At 36.7% G+C, this 13,980-nt stretch overlaps 2 protein-coding genes across 4 annotated transcripts; both read right to left on the bottom strand.

Moving 5' to 3' along the window:
- Positions 1-187: 187 nt before the first annotated feature.
- Positions 188-8,115, bottom strand: uroc1 (urocanate hydratase 1). 3 transcript variants are annotated; one of them, XM_079884586.1, is made up of 20 exons: positions 8,026-8,115; positions 7,810-7,940; positions 6,564-6,694; positions 6,366-6,459; positions 6,133-6,192; positions 5,562-5,690; positions 5,404-5,465; positions 4,748-4,814; positions 4,516-4,659; positions 4,002-4,090; positions 3,862-3,924; positions 3,609-3,788; positions 3,429-3,526; positions 2,834-2,906; positions 2,575-2,764; positions 1,997-2,095; positions 1,800-1,899; positions 1,141-1,222; positions 856-955; positions 188-782 (listed from the first exon to the last, which is right to left on the bottom strand). In XM_079884586.1, exons 2-20 carry the CDS (start codon positions 7,933-7,935, stop codon positions 642-644), a joined length of 2,028 nt encoding a protein of 675 aa, XP_079740712.1. In that variant the 5' UTR covers positions 7,936-7,940; positions 8,026-8,115; the 3' UTR covers positions 188-641. The 3 variants fall into 3 exon arrangements, with proteins under 3 accessions (XP_079740712.1, XP_079740714.1, XP_079740713.1); XM_079884588.1 differs by having other exon boundaries at positions 8,034-8,094; XM_079884587.1 differs by having other exon boundaries at positions 7,810-8,031.
- A 3,482-nt stretch (positions 8,116-11,597) lies between these two features.
- On the bottom strand, positions 11,598-13,591 carry chchd4b (coiled-coil-helix-coiled-coil-helix domain containing 4b). The gene is made up of 3 exons (XM_079884680.1): positions 13,285-13,591; positions 12,582-12,680; positions 11,598-12,469 (listed from the first exon to the last, which is right to left on the bottom strand). Exons 1-3 carry the CDS (start codon positions 13,304-13,306, stop codon positions 12,144-12,146), a joined length of 447 nt encoding a protein of 148 aa, XP_079740806.1. The 5' UTR covers positions 13,307-13,591; the 3' UTR covers positions 11,598-12,143.
- Between the last annotated feature and the right edge of the window lie 389 nt (positions 13,592-13,980).

Below are 13,980 nucleotides of genomic sequence, written 5' to 3'. Positions count from 1 at the left end.
GCTAAATTGCAACATGATTTTTATTCAACGCCACTCATTTCTTGAAGCTGTGAAGTAACTAAAGTCTATTGGTGGCATGTTGACTTTTGTAGCCATGACTCCCATTCTTCTTACTCAAAGGTCAAACCTTCAGTTTTGCATCTGAATTTAATACTTTTGTTTGTAGCACGATACTACCACAATACCATTTGACATGTACTAGCTATAATTGCAATAGTGCAAAAGATGTACTTACAATTTGGCCCCTTGTGATTTATTTTTCAGGACCAGTTTTACCTTTATGGGAGCTTATTATTTTATAACCATATAAAATACACATCAGGTAGGCCAAATACTTAATTTAAACCAATTCACTGAAATACATTTTCAAAACTGAACAATTATAGCTTTCAATTGTTTTCATTCATGACATCAAATTCAAAAGTAGCTGTAAATAATGGACTAGTTCATGGTACTCTTGAACGTTGCTGTATTTGACTGTAGAATTTTAATATTACAGTCTATATATGCATTCCTTTGTCCATTTTTCCTGAGTGAATAGAACAGTACGTGTGAACTTTTTCTGGTAAGATAAGATGAAAGCGTATAGACATTCTGTTGCATATTAATGCATAATTTCATATTTAAATGTGGAGTTTAGTTTATCCCAGCAGTGCATGATCCAGAATGTGTTCTTCCTGAACTGGGTTGGGCATTGTGACTCTCAACTGACGCTGATCCTCCATGGTACTTTGAATCGCCTCATAAGCATTAGCGTTGCCTGACCAGCATCTCCGTGCCACCTGGTGATATACACATCAGTATTTACATATAACAGTATACAATATATATAAAAACACAGACGGACACACTCACCCCATTAGAGACATCCCAGTTCAACATTAGTCTAGCTCTCTGCCCTGCCTCTTGAGAACCATCCAGAACCAATCCAAAACCACCATTCATCACTTCTCCCCTAAAAAAAATCAATACAGAGTCAATAATTAAAGCACTAATAACTAATATCCTTTTTATGATAAATTTTTATTCCAAAAAAGTTTTTTTGCTCAATCAATAATACAAAATAGCAAGAAATCAGTAACATGTTTTATCTAGAACTAGAAAAGAATTAATTTTCACCAATAACAAATCTCTACATACCATCCAACTCCGCCTCCATTGTGCAAAGCAACCCATGTGGCGCCACGGAATGCATCACCAACAAAATTCTGCACTGCCATGTCTATAATAAATGCACAGACATGAATCTATTAAATAGTCTCTCTAGAAAATGTAATTCTGATTGGTCAATAACAACATTCTGTAGTCAGATATTTTGTATAATGACAGCTATAAATAATTATTTAAACTTAAATGGTAATTTATTTTTTGTTCTCCAAGTAGCCATGTAATAAGCAGGATAATGTATATTCAATCATTCATTATAGCACAATAAACCCCTCTCAGAATAACACAACACCCCTCCTGATCACCTTCTCAGCTTTATTTTACAATGTCAATATGACTGTACATTATCCCTTACTTAGTGTATAGTTAGTATATGGTGTATGACTATATGGTTATATACAACTTGTAGTTCACTTGTATATCTACACTGTGTTCCAAATTATTATGCAAGTGACAAGTAGGATTTTAGTACAATACACATTCAGATATTAGTTTTCTAACATATTTGAGAAATAAAACAAACAAACACTGTAGTTGAAAAACTAAAATCTGAATGTTTGTTGTACTGAGATTCTACTGATATGTCACTTGCATGATAATTTGAAAGATGGTGTAGATGTGTCTTTGTGTACCTGCACAGAAGGCAGAGCCATCATAAACATTGGAGGTTTCCCTGAAGGGGCTGTCCGTCCCACTGACATCATGATGATCTCTACTGATGACTACTGGAGCCTGAGTGGGGGGAGGAGACAGTTGCATTGATATGTTGCAAAGTGTGTATTAATGAATCATAATTAAATGAGTTCGGTAGTATGCACACGTAAGTTACCGAGACTTTGCCCTTAGCAATGGCTTGGTTTATTGCCAAGGCAATGGAAACTCTTCCTCTCTGGTCCGAATAGAGAATACGGGCCTGTGAACCCACAACCTAAACACAAATGAGACCAGATAAAGTGAACACACAAAACATTATTTTAAGACAACTTATTTATTTAAAGTTTAGTACTTTTAAAACATACGTTTGAAAATAGTATCCTATGAACGCTGTTTTATTTTACATGGAGCAGGTCACTTCATGGCAGGGTTATTGTAAGGTTTTAGTTTTAGTTAACTATAATAACCCTGCCTCATGGTGACCGACATGTTGAGATCACATGGCCAGTTGAATAATACTTGCTGTATAACCCGCTATTATTGGACACTTTTGTGGACTGAATAAATGAATTTTGGCTGAATAGCACATTTTAACAATGGCACTGGTAAATGTTTGCTTTTGTGTTATGCTGCATCCACACCACTAGCTCTCAGTATAAGTGCAAAATCGATGGGTAAATAAATTAATGTGACTACAAAATTAATATGATTTTTTATTTTATTTATTTAGAGTTGGGTGTCGGTGAGCCATACCATCTTGTGTTTCCCAGCTTCACGTATCCAGCGGATGTTGTCACTATATTGCTGTCGGACACGTTCAGTTACTGTGGAACTTATCTCTTCTAGTACAGCAGTGGCGATTCCGTCAGTCTCAGCCAGGTCAGCAGGGTCACAAGAGGTACAGACCCAACGAAATGGCCCAAAACCCAGTGAAAAAATATCCCTACGGAAAGGGGCAAAAATTAAAACTAGTCTCTGATTGACGTGTGTTGGCCTGTGGATGGTCACTTACCCCATTATGTGTTGGACATATGAGGGATATTTAAACTCAGTTGCCCCTCCCCCTTTCTTCTCTACCTTCGCACCTTGAAGAGACAGAAGAATATTTGGTAACACTTTATTTTACTGTGTCCTTATTACACATGTTACATGTAGTTACTATAATAACTATAAATTATGCATAATTACATGCAACTAACCCTAAACCAAACCCTAAGTACATGTAAGTGAATTAATGTTATTCATTACTTAAATGTATAATTACATTGTAACAATTACACCTTAAAACACAGTGTAACAGAACACTTTTATTATGCATACTCACTACACTCTGGAATACTTGATTCTGACTGGCTAATCTTGGCATTTTGTGGTCTAGTCAAATATCTTTTTATTATGATCTCAAATCACTTATATCTCAAATCACTTAGTGGTCTCATTCTTCTCACTGAATAAAATTATTAATTATTTAATGCTCATTCATTTATTTGATAAGTATTTGGACAATGTACAGTCTGAAGGATTTATCTCAAAATAAATTAACCCCGTCAGAGTAATACCTGATCACCGTGTCATGCTTTATTTTGTGACAATTACTCTTTACTTGCCTGCTCTCTGGGCCTCTAAGAGAAAAGCATTGCCATAGTCCCAGAAGAACATCCCTGCATCTGACAAATTATTGATGGCCTCCACCTGCCTGCAAAGACTACACAAGAGAGTTTGGAGCTTATGTAGATTTTAATTCTAATTAAGTTATTTGTGGCATTAAGATGTATTTTTGAGTGTACCTCTCATGTACTAAGGTTTTGAAGCACTGGGGGTCAGTGTTCATGAGCTGATTGGCTTGTCCGATGGTGAGTTGCACTGGGTAATATCCTCCACTGAAGGGATTGTGAAGTGATGTCTGATCAGAACCCAAATCAACCAACAACTCTCCTGTCTTCTTATACTCCTGGTAGAGGCACTCCCTGAAACATATTGCACTTATGATTTACTAAATAAAACTCACAATCAATAGAGTATATGAAGTACACGACTTACCAGAGATCCACAATGTTGCCATGGTAGCCTAAACTCAAGGCCGCTTTTGCTTTTCTGGCCTCTCTATGAGATTAAGTATTAGAAGTTTAAGATATGTGTGTAAGTCTCAATGTTTTTCAATGTTTTCTTGCATACTGTACCTGATGCGTTTGATGCAGTGGCTCAAATCACTGGTGACTTCCATCAGCCAGCCCTGCTCATGCCTTTTCTTTAGGGGAGCTTCATCAACCTGTAGAGGCCAGTTATGATAGTGTACTTAGGGCTTTGCATCATTTCAGGGGTCTGAGGGTGGGTTGCAATTTGGACTTAAATGTGAAGATTTTTTATTTAGTAAGTTATTACAGCTAACATGGACCAAAAGGAGTCCTGCTTGGTTACCAACATTCTTCAAAATATCTTCTTTTGTGTTCCACAGAAGATAGAAATTCATACAGGTTTGGAATAGCATCAAGGTGAGTAAATGATGACAGAATTTTGAATTTTTGGCTGAACTATCCCTTCAAATTAGAGTATTTTCTCTTTGATTGAATCTAAACTGTAACAAATTGAGTCAATAGTCAATTTGCTTTTAACTAAAAACTGAATGTAATGATTGGCTTGAAGTATTCAATGAGATGGTTAGGTAACAGTAAGCATACACAACCGTCATCTAACCTCAGCAATGACCCCTACACAGCCAGAAATGACTGCTGCCTTCGCTTGTGCTCCGCTCATGCCACCCAGACCAGATGTCACAAACACACGACCCCTCAGGTCATCTGAGCCCAAGTATCTTCGACCTGCATTAAGCACTGTCAACTAAACAGGCAGAGAGGATACTCTTTTAGTAAATTTTTGTGTAAGTTTTGGATAGCACATTTTTATTAGTTCTGCATGTTCTTCTTACCATGGTGCCATGAACGATGCCTTGAGGGCCAATGTAACAGTAACTTCCAGCGGTCATCTGTCCATACCTGACCGTACACAGAGAGAAACATACACACTACTTGACTATGCACACTATCCTATTGCCCAGTTCTACTATGATAAATGTGGACTGTAAGGCATTAAGGTAATTTAAATGACAGTAAAATCACAATTACATTTAATTTTATCAAATTTTCCACTACCACTCAAAAGTGTTGGTTAGATTCTTTTAAAAATTGAATTGTTTTATTCAACAAAGGATCCTTTAAAAAATGTATCATGGTTTCCATATTAAGCAGCACAACTGTTTTCAACTGTGACAATAATAAGAAATGTTTCTTGAGCACCAAATCAGCATATCACAATTTCTTAATGATCATGTGACACTGAAGACTAGAGTAATGAATGCTGAAAATTCAGCTTTGCCATCACAGAAATAAATTACTTTTTAAAATATGTATAAAATAGAAAGTAAACATTTGTTACTGTTTGGATCAAATAAATGTAGCCTTAGTGAGCATAAAATACTTCTTTCAGAAATCTCACTGACCCCAAACTTATGAATGGTAATGATGTACATGCACATTTTCTAAAAGAGCCTAGTGAGATTGTTATTAGGTATTGGTGAAATCTCACATGGTAATGCCCATAGCAAACATCTTCTCATATTCCTCTCTGGAAGAATAGTTTGGAATAACCTGAAACCACACAAGAAGAAACAGAAAAGAAACAGTTATTTCCCTTCCCTTACTTATATCCCATTCTCAATGCAGAATGGCCTGTGTGTATCTTACCATGCCATTCGTGATAACACAGCGTGGAGAGGAGGGGAGGCTGGGAAAGAGACCTAATGGATGACCACTGTACATCACAAGAGTTTGCTCTTCAGTCATGGTGCTCAGATAGTGAAATACCAGCCAGAACTACGTATACGAACACACACATAAACACAATGGACATAAATTGTCAATTGAATTGCTGAGCCCATCACTTGGTTTTCTCTGTTTAAAAAGAAACTAAAAGTATTTACAACATATCAACTACAATATATTTCCAAGTCCCAAGGCATGGGAAGTGAGGACAGTTTAAAACCCTGAATAAACAGGAGAAACGGAGACATGACACAGGTTAGTGTTTTTTGTGTGTGTGTGTGTGTTAGCGTCACTCATCAGCATCTGATGGCTGAGAGCTCACGCGCTATTTATACCCTTACGCCCCCTCGTGGATGGATAAGTACAGCTGGACTTAAAAATAAACGTTACATCAACTTAAATAATAACAATTAACATAATTTGTTATAATTTAATATAACACAGACAGATTTAGCTGTAATATATAAATACATATAAAAATCTCACACTTTACCTGCGCCCAGTTGCTGAACACCTGTCCATTTCCTCCATACGTTACAAGCTCTTGTGGGAACTGAGAGAATTAAAATAAGTATTAAAATCAGAGCTTACTGCAGTTCTGGAGAGCATTACACTATAACATATTTTCTTGAAGTCAGGAACAGACCCACTTTCTGATACTGCAATGAAGCTGCAGCAATTTCTTGACTATTACATAAAAACATAATACAAAATGTGAAAATGTACCTGTGCTACAACAGGATCCAGATTGTTCATAATCATAAGCATGATGGAAGCAGCTTGTCTTGTTCTGCATGGGTACTGATCAATAGGATAGGCTCTGTAACACACATGTAGTCATGGATTTGGTGTGAACTGCCATAGTCAAGACATTCCGTATCAATACAGTTGCCTAAATATGCTGTGCAATTGCTTTTGTTGTACCTAATACGCAGAGCAGGACAGAAACGGTACATGTAGATGTGTCCATACTGCCTGAGCTCCTGCGCAAACTCTGCAGCCAGAGTCGCGTGCAGACTAGGAGGAAAGTATCTCAAAGCATTCCTCAAAGCCAGCTAGAGAGACAGAGACAGAGAGACATGATGACAGAGACCCAGAACAGGTGAGTCCAGTAAAGATTAACTGAAGAGAGAGAATGAGTAATCATGATGCAATCAACTTACAAAATGTTTTGGTCTCTGTCCCTCAACCCCTCTTTTACTGAGCATTCTTCCCTTTCTCTGTTCGAAATTCAGACTCTTATCTTTAATGATTGACAGGGCTCGCAGAGTGGAAAGATTAGGGAGATTCTGTATTTTTTTAACCGTTGCTGACCACTGAGTGGACCTGAAGCATTTAAAACATCCCAATTCATTTAAATGAATCAACAGTTCAAGAGTTTGGGGTCGACAAGTCTCTTTTGCTCACCAAGGCTGCATTTATTTAATTTAAAATACAGTAAAAACTGTGATATTGTGAAATATTTTTACAAATTAAAATAAGGGTTTACTATTTTAATATATTGTGAAATGTAATTTATTCATGTGATGGAAAAGCTGAATTTTCAGCATCATAACTCCAGTCTTAAGTGTCACATGATCCTTCAGAAATCATTCTGATATGCAGATTTGGTGCTCAAAAAACATTTTTTATTATTATATTAAAACAGTTGAGCTGCTTAATATTTTTTTTTTTGGAAACTGTAAAATGTTTTCTGAATTATTTCATGAATTATATAGATTTTTTTGTAACAATGTAAAAGTCTTTACTGTCACTTTTGATCAATTTAATGTGTCCTTGCAGAATGAAAGTATTTCATTTTTTTTTTTTTTTATCTTACTGACCCCAAACTTTTGTACTGTATATTTATATTTATATTATATTTTTGGGGGGTTGTAAACAGCCTTGCTTTTGAGTGACAACTATGTCAAATTATAAATAAACTTTAAAAGATCTGCTGTGTGATTTGTCAGTATAAAGTTATCGTTTGGCTTCTGAAAACTTGGAATACAGCACACAAAGTCATATGCTCTATACATTTATAATACTTTATGATTTTTGTCCTTGTTGGTCTCCATTTCATTGTATGAAACAAAGCAACTCAGACATTCTGCTAATTTTTATTTATTAATGATAAATATTAATTTATTATGAATAATTAAATGACGGAGCATAGGTGTGAGAGACCCACCCGTTCTTCTGCTGGGGTGAGGTTTGGAGTTCGGACAGGTGCATGAGGTACATTGGGGTCTCTCCCATGGTTCGGGGGTAGAGGATCAAGAGGCAGTCCCGCACAGATCTCCTTTAGACTGGACATCACTCCTGCATTCAGAGAGGAAAGACAAAGAAATGAAAACAGCAGAAATCAAATTAAAAGTTCTCTCTGTGAGCTGAGGCTTATACTTACGTTCTCACTGGATTAGTCTGAATTTTTTAGGAAGAATCACAGAGGTTCATATGAACACTGCCCTGCTGACCCTCTAACCTCCTCCCCATCAGTCCATTGGTCAATTTACTTGGTTTTCTATCTAGTCTTATCCAATAAGAAACTTTGGATATCTCTTTCAGGTAATCATTGAACAAGTCAGACATGACGTGGCACTCTCCCAAAAACATAAAAACAAACCCTAGCTCAGAAACATGACTAATTTCATTGTACTGACCTTGGATGATTGATTTAAGGTCATTGATCATTTTAAAGCCATTTCTTCCACCATGTTCAATGCTGGCTGTCAAAATATATCATTCAAGAAGCCTCATTCTGGGTCATACCTCTCTTTTTTGCATATCATTCAAATACAGTGGGGAGAACAAGTATTTGATACGCGTCCGATTTAGCAGGTTTTCCAACTTACAAAGCATGTAGAGGTCTGTAATTTTTATCATAGGTACACTTCAACTGTGAGTGACGGAATCTAAAACAAAATCCAGAAAATCACATTGTATGATTTTTAAATAATTAATTTGCATTTTATTGCATGACATAAGTATTTGATCACCTACCAATCAGTAAGAATTCCGGCTCTCACAGACCTGTTAGTTTTTCTTTAAGAAGCCCTCCTGTTCTCCACTCATTACCTGTATTAACTGCACCTGTTTGAACTCGTTACCTGTATAAAAGACACCTGTCCACACACTCAATCAAACTGACTCCAACCTCTCCACAATGGCCAAGACCAGAGAGCTGTGTAAGGACATCAGGGATAAAACTGTAGACCTGCACAAGGCTGGGATGGGCTACAGGACAATAGGAAAGCAGCTTGGTGAGAAGGCAACAACTGTTGGCGCAATTATTAGAAAATGGAAGAAGTTCAAGATGACGGTCAATCTCCCTCGGTCTGGGGCACCATGCAAGATCTCACCTCGTGGGGCATCAATGATCATGAAGAAGGTGAGGGATCAGCCCAGAACTACACGGCAGCACCTGGTCAATGACCTGAAGAGAGCTGGGACCACATTCTCAAAAAAAACCATTAGTAACACACTACGCCGTCATGGATTAAAATCCTGCAGCGCACGCAAGGTCCCCCTGCTCAAGCCAGCGCATGTCCAGGCCCGTCTGAAGTTTGCCAATGACCATCTGGATGATCCAGAGGAGGAATGGGAGAAGGTCATGTGGTCTGATGAGACAAAAATAGAGCTTTTTGGTCTAAACTCCACTCACCGTGTTTGGAGGAAGAAGGATGAGTACAACCCCAAGAACACCATCCCAACCGTGAAGCATGGAGGTGGAAACATCATTCTTTGGGGATGCTTTTCTGCAAAGGGGACATGACAATGACCCGAAACACACAGCCAGGGCAACTAAGGAGTGGCTCCGTAAGAAGCATCTCAAGGTCCTGGAGTGGCCTAGCCAGTCTCCAGACCTGAACCCTATAGAAAATCTTTGGAGGGAGCTGAAAGTCCGTATTGCCCAGCGACAGCCCCGAAACCTGAAGGATCTGGAGAAGGTCTGTATGGAGGAGTGGGCCAAAATCCCTGCTGCAGTGTGTGCAAACCTGGTCAAGAACTACAGGAAACGTATGATCTCTGTAATTGCAAACAAAGGTTTCTGTACCAAATATTAAGTTCTGCTTTTCTGATGTATCAAATACGTATGTCATGCAATAAAATACAAATTAATTACTTAAAAATCATACAATGTGATTTTCTGGATTTTTGTTTTAGATTCCGTCACTCACAATTGAAGAGTACTTATGATAAAAATTTCAGACTTCTACATGCTTTGTAAGTGGGAAAACCTGCAAAATCGGCAGTGTATCAAATACTTGTTCTCCCCAATGTATGTCAGTAGATACTTGTCTGACAGGATTTGCTAGAACCCTTAAAGGGATAGTTCAACAAAAAAAAAAAATCAATTCTGTTATCAATTACTCACCCTCATGTCATTTCCAAACCTGTATGTCTCTCCTTACTCTGTCTTGTGGAATACAGGCAATGTTTTGAGTCCCATCTTTTTCATGTAATCTCAAACTTTTGCACCCACTATGAATGTTGATTCATAAACTTTTCTTTAGTGGTGGAAAGAGTACTGAAAAAACATACTCAAGTAAAAGTACTACTATTACATTTAAAAAAAAAAATAAAAATGTAGTGTGAGTAGAGTAAAAAGTACCTGTCCAAAAAACTACTTGAGTAAAACTTTTTAAAATGCATCAAATCAGTACATTCATCACCATTTAAATCATATTGTTTTTTTAAAAAAAAAAATGCGTTTAAAATTAGGCGAAAGGACACTGAGCCTGAGCATGCTATTGTTGCACATAAAATATCAATGTTCATAACTGTGCAAAGAATTCAAAAATCTTTAGAAACTCATATGATAGATCAGCATCACACACCATGAGATGGGTTAAATAGAGAGATTAAAAAATACCCAATTTCTCTCCAAAACGGTACCTCACCTAATGCACTGAAAAAGGCTAAGATAGTAGGCTAACACTAATTACACTGTAATTCCATGCCATTAAATATGTTACAATTTAAACGTAAATGCACATTGATCTAGAAGGGTGGCATCATCCCTTACATTTTACATGGCTACATTTACTCACATTGTAATACTGATAATATAATTTGTAAGGAAAATTGTGCATTAAATAGGGAAGTTATATCCGGGAAACTTTTACATAAGAAACAAACACACACACAAACAAACAAATGCATGTCTCTTTGTAGTCTCAACGAAGCTGTTTTATCAGCAGCATCCACACACAAAAAAACAAAAGTCGAACATGAAAAATGTTTTTGCGCAAGTGCACTTGCCAAATGAAGGCGGATAAAAAAAAAACGTTGTTTATTAACGAGCTGTAGTCACGCACTGACAAAAATGCAGTTCAAGTTTACGCCATGGTTCATAAGGTGCACTGATTCTGAATCTGGCTGCATGGCGAGCGCGAGACGCAGCAGTGCACAGATCGCGTCTCTCTATAATGTGATTGTGAAGTAAATGGGAGCGGGAATTCACCGCATTATTAACTCGTCACGTAATACCCCTAACCTCACACCAAATGTTAGGCCCTGTAGACAGGCCAGCCTATATAAATATCATAGTAAGCAGAAATGTGAAATGTTCCTTAGCATATTAGAGAAGACGCTAATATCTGGATTGAACTAATGCTTGAAGAATGCACTTCCACACAGCAGTCACGAGTTACAGCAGGTATAGGCGGTTAAAGTTTTTCTATGCTTAATTTGATTTGATGACAGTCACGAGACCGATTACTCGATCCAATCCCGTTGATGGATAAAAATAAAATTAAAACAAGCATGTAACGAGTAACGACCACAAACAGAAGGAAAATAGCAGAGTAAAAGTACCGATACATCACTTAAAATGTACTCAAGTAAAAGTAAAATTACACAATTTTTAAACTACTCAAAAAAAATACAATTTCTGAAAAAAACTACTTAACTACAGTAACGTGAGTATTTGTAATTCGTTACACCCCTCTGATCCAATTTGACTAAAGCAGCACAAACTGTTATATACATTTATTCTTAAATGGGCAAACTATATAATTAATGTGTCTATAATCTTTAATCAAAATATGATTTCACATTGTACACACAAACACTTGTAATCTCAAGCACCATGTTTGACACACTGTCTCGGTAGATTTAAAATCACACTTTCACATGTAATGCTTGTCAATATGTAACAAAGTTATGCTTGGATTAAGATGTTTGTTGGAACAAAATAGAACACAAAAATGAAAAAGGACTAAATGTATCCAAAGGATGGATTTATAAATATGAGGATGGTATTTCCCAGAATACACAAAAAAAGTTTTTCAAAACATCCGTTATATGCTTTATTTCTCTGGACTTTTTTTCAATATCAGGACGTCATTTAACCTAATCATAAAACTTTTGGAAAAATATATATAATCCATGTAATGTTTCTACATTTAAGTAAACATTGTCTTCGTCTCCCTTTTAATGTCTCATCTTAAAACAGATATAAATATATTTTAGTAAAAAATAATATGTGGAATATGAGATGGAGTTTGGATCTCTACAGTTTTAAGTAGCTATGGGCAACTGTGAAGGCAGAGGGCCAGACTCTTCACTTGTGCTGAAGTCAGAGATAGAAGGGGAATCTTTTTGCTCGGAGTCTGGCCCAGGATTTGCAGTTTGAAGATCATCTTCCTGAGGGAACAGTTCAGGATGTTGACGAAAACACTCCTGCATGCTATTGAACTGCTCCAGACAGTCCGAGCCCTTCAACTCTTCTTGACTTAAGTGGAAGCAGGTGAATGCTGTCTTAAACTGCTCTCCACATACTCCACTTGCCATCCCACCTAAACACGGACAATCCCAGTTTATCTCACCACTCGGCAAGATGAGACCTGAATACACAGAGATAGTGAGGTAGATATAAAGTTACAAAGTTATACTGAATCTGAAGAAGGAAGTATTTCTTTCTATCGACATATAATTAGCAGATGAACTAACTCTCACCTTTTTCTTCATTGTCCTCATTTGCATCATCCTCAACCAGTTCCACAGTGCTAGGAATTTCATGCTCTTCCTTGGTAACAAATATGACTTGGTCCTTCCCTGTATAGAGTTCATGAAGACAATAAATAGTTAGTTAGTAAATAAGTAATATATAATATATATTTAAAAATAAAACCTGTCCCTTTATTTCATATCACTGGCGTTAATAATTCATTTGTTAAAAAAATAAATAATTAAATAAAGTTGTGGTAAAACTACTTCCAAGGTCAAGATTCAGATTTACACAGTGATTTCCCCATCACACTAAATTTTCTTACAGTTAATTTTTGTTACACTGTGTAATGTTATTTCTGTCAAAAAAAATATTATTGTGGTGTGGACAATGATGCTTTTCCTAGAATAGGTGCCTTTTTAGAACATTTTCAGTTAATCTATTCGTCACTGACAGGGAATACAATCCTTGATTCTTGAAATAAAATACTAGAAATAAAAATCATCAAATAATAATAAAACGTATTTTAGAGTGGCATCAGTGAGGTGAAAATAATCACACTTGTCACAGTATTCACGCTATTATGAGAAGGTCCTCCTCGCTATCACTCGTCTTATGGCTAGAATTACTGAAACTCAACGAGTAAACAGACAACAGAAAAACAGAAGAAAAAATACCGCACACATTTCAGGAATTTCAGGAATGTATTACCTTCCCCGTTGATTGCAGTCATTTTTAACGAATAATTTGTAAAGAAAATTTAGCAGAAATAATGCAATGCTTGCGCAGGCGCTTTGTTATCAATATATTGCGGTATCAAAAGAGCCCGATCACCAGCAACGATCAACCGCTGTCTATCCCCAAAGACTTGAAAGAGACTTTGATCTATCCGCCTCCTGTCAACCTTTCCCCGCATGCCGCTTTCACGCCAGGTAGATCCATAGGTCGCCCAGGAGGACGTAAACTGAAAAACATGACGTCATATACAGTAGACAAGGGCCCCACATTTTTGCCTCTCAGAATGCCTGCAAAAAAAAAAGAATAACCCTATTCTTTTGAGTGCACGTTTTTGGAAAGCATTTTACTTTACTATAATTGTTGTGAAACGAACAGTTCTCTTAAATATGAATAAACAACATAAGTCACAAACACAAACTCTGAACATCCCATCAGCTTTTGCCAAAATTTCAGAAAAGGAAAACGCCATAAACCATATTATACTCTAGGTTCCTAAAACATGGCAATTCTCTTTCAGTTAAACATAACTAACAAAATGCAGAGGGCTTGTGAGGTACTTTAGACATTTTACAGAAATCTGCATAATTAAATTTTTTATTTCAAATGCCAAAAGAAATAATCTAAGCCATGTTTAATCATTAAAGGTGTATTTAGCCATTCTCACAGTCA

This window comes from Squalius cephalus, assembly GCF_949319135.1.
Source record: "Squalius cephalus genome assembly, chromosome: 10".
Taxonomy (NCBI): domain Eukaryota; kingdom Metazoa; phylum Chordata; class Actinopteri; order Cypriniformes; family Leuciscidae; genus Squalius; species Squalius cephalus.
This window is presented reverse-complemented; position numbering and strand designations above follow the sequence as displayed.